We start from the raw sequence: 2,302 nt of genomic DNA, 5'->3' as shown, positions 1-2,302 counted from the left end.
ATGATTTTTCAGACAAAACTGGTATGCGTTTTGGGTATTGTTATAACAGTCTGTCTACTTACTGTGCAGTCTAACACTGACTCTTTAATTAAGGAATTATACAAGAAGACCTCAGATCTGCAAGAGAAGAAAGATACCCAATACAAACCTCTAGAGCATTGGAGGAAGGAAAAGGGAGGCTATGGCAGCGAGGTAAAGGTCAACACACATGGACCACCAGAACTAGCTTTTATCCGCGACATGCCGGGCGTGTATGACAATAATATGTTCGTGACGTCATGGATCACTATAGTTCTGATGGAAGCCTATCTGTATGGAGACTGTCCAAAACCGTCATCAGAGCAGATTGTTCTAGCTCTGGATTCCATCAGCAGTTACCATGACAAGAACCGTCACTACAATTCGTCCATCATGAATTTCTGGCCACAAAGGTACAACGCGACGGTTGACTTCTGGCAGAGCTCTCCCGAGAATCTCTACCACGTACTGGATACAATCCACCGTCTGCCAGTAAAGGATCTAGAGAAACTTCTCGACTGGTTGGGCCTTAAAGATGCGGAAAAGATAGTAGATGAACTCTATAAAATGGCGTAAGTATCTTAATTATAGTCCTGTCCTGGACTGAGGAGCCGGCAGGGGTCGACTCCTGCTCTCATGACAGGGGTGCGATACAGCAGCTTTCTCTGAATGTGCACGTTAAAGGAATGCTTAAGCAAGGCTTTTGGACTGGTATGTACATTCAAAAATATATAATGCACATTATTGCTTAACATCAACAAGTATATTATTATATTTAATTAATAAAACGGTTAAATGTGACGGCTATTAGATATAACGGGCGCAGCCATTTTGTTCCATTCCAGTTAATACGCCCTCTGGCGAGCTGGTGGTTACGTGATACTTAACGCGTAACGTCAGGAATGAGCCTTAGAACTAGAGAAACAATCTACCTGTTTTTTGCGGGATGATAAATAGTCATACATTGCAATGTTCTGTAATAATATACATCCCAGTAAGCCAGCAATAAGTATATCGAGCAATATATATATATATATATATATATATATATATATATATATATATATATATATATATATATATATACAGTAATAAACCATATATATATATATTATTTTTCAATACAAAATAAAACTCCATTGTCAAAGTGGCTACACAACAAGTCGAAATAATTAACAATGTTTTTTTTATGCATTAACCTACGTACTGGAATGATACACAGAGTGTTTTCTTAGTTAATTGGTATATACTGTTAATTGTTTCTACCTGCGATTCCTGATTGGCAGGCGTGTATTTGATTGGTAACGAGACGAGCCAATTAATTGACGCTGTCTAGACACAAAAATACATACCGCTATTGCGTAATCTTACCTGTCGCCCCTAAAATGGTAATGGACATGGTTTATTACTGTAAATAGTTCTGTAAAACTACTGAATAAGTTGACTTTTCCATCTAAAACCACAGAACTGACCAATTACGTAGTCCCAAAGAAAAGAAAAGTATCACTTGGGTATCGTGAGTTGTTGTTTTTGCTCCCACATAGCATGTCAATAGGCCTAATAGTGTACATTTTTCCTTTGGATTATTTAACAGAGAAAAATACTATAACCCCATTTTGTTCCGTTAATGCAACTTGAAATATATTTAGTTAAATATATTATTATATTATCCCGTCATTTATGTTGTTTTACAAGTCAGGTTGATCAAAGAGAAGCGCCTTGTCGAAAATTACTGCTTTTGTTTACACTGTACATGCGGGAGATGGTCAGAAGCTGACGTCACTTCGCCCCTTGCTAGCTGTCTCGGACGCCTCGAAAAGAAAAGAAAATGGCTTCCCCCAGTTAGCAGGAATAATCACGTTTTTTTTTTTATTAACACTAAAGTCACGCGTTTTTCATTTCGTAAAGTGTCAGTATGTGTTGGTGGTCCGGGTATGCATCTTTCCAACAAATAAGGCTCATGTTTTAGTTTACTCTCCCTTTAAGCCCCATGACCTGACCTGAGGTCTCACTACACAGATGACTTCCGGGTGAGAGTTCATTGATGACGGTCCACTATAGTTCCTAACTGTGACACATGTTATGGTTCACATATTCACTTCTAGGAAATGGTGAAGAATTAAAACAATATGTATGTTTAATGGTAAGCCTTCTGGCTGTATTTTGCCCATGTTATTTTGTAATATTGTGCATCGACCTTTTGGGACATGGGTATATAGCACAAGTGACAGCCGGAGTGAATCGGTTAATGAACCACCTGTTCGGACCGGTACTACAGCCAGAT

General features: G+C 38.4%; 1 protein-coding gene across 1 annotated transcript; it reads left to right on the top strand.

Moving 5' to 3' along the window:
* LOC121390278 lies at positions 1-594 on the top strand. Its single transcript, XM_041522060.1, has one exon. It carries the CDS (start codon positions 1-3, stop codon positions 592-594), a length of 594 nt encoding a protein of 197 aa, XP_041377994.1.
* The last annotated feature ends 1,708 nt before the right edge of the window (positions 595-2,302 follow it).

This window comes from Gigantopelta aegis, chromosome 15 (assembly GCF_016097555.1).
Source record: "Gigantopelta aegis isolate Gae_Host chromosome 15, Gae_host_genome, whole genome shotgun sequence".
NCBI classification, from domain to species: domain Eukaryota; kingdom Metazoa; phylum Mollusca; class Gastropoda; order Neomphalida; family Peltospiridae; genus Gigantopelta; species Gigantopelta aegis.
Note: the sequence above shows the minus strand (reverse complement) of the source record. Positions and strands in the feature narration are given on the sequence as shown.

What these genes read in the sequence shown, in the direction of transcription:
- LOC121390278 (XM_041522060.1), top strand. Translation starts at nt 1, where the DNA reads ATGATTTTTCAGACAAAACTGGTATGCGTTTTGGGTATTGTTATAACA.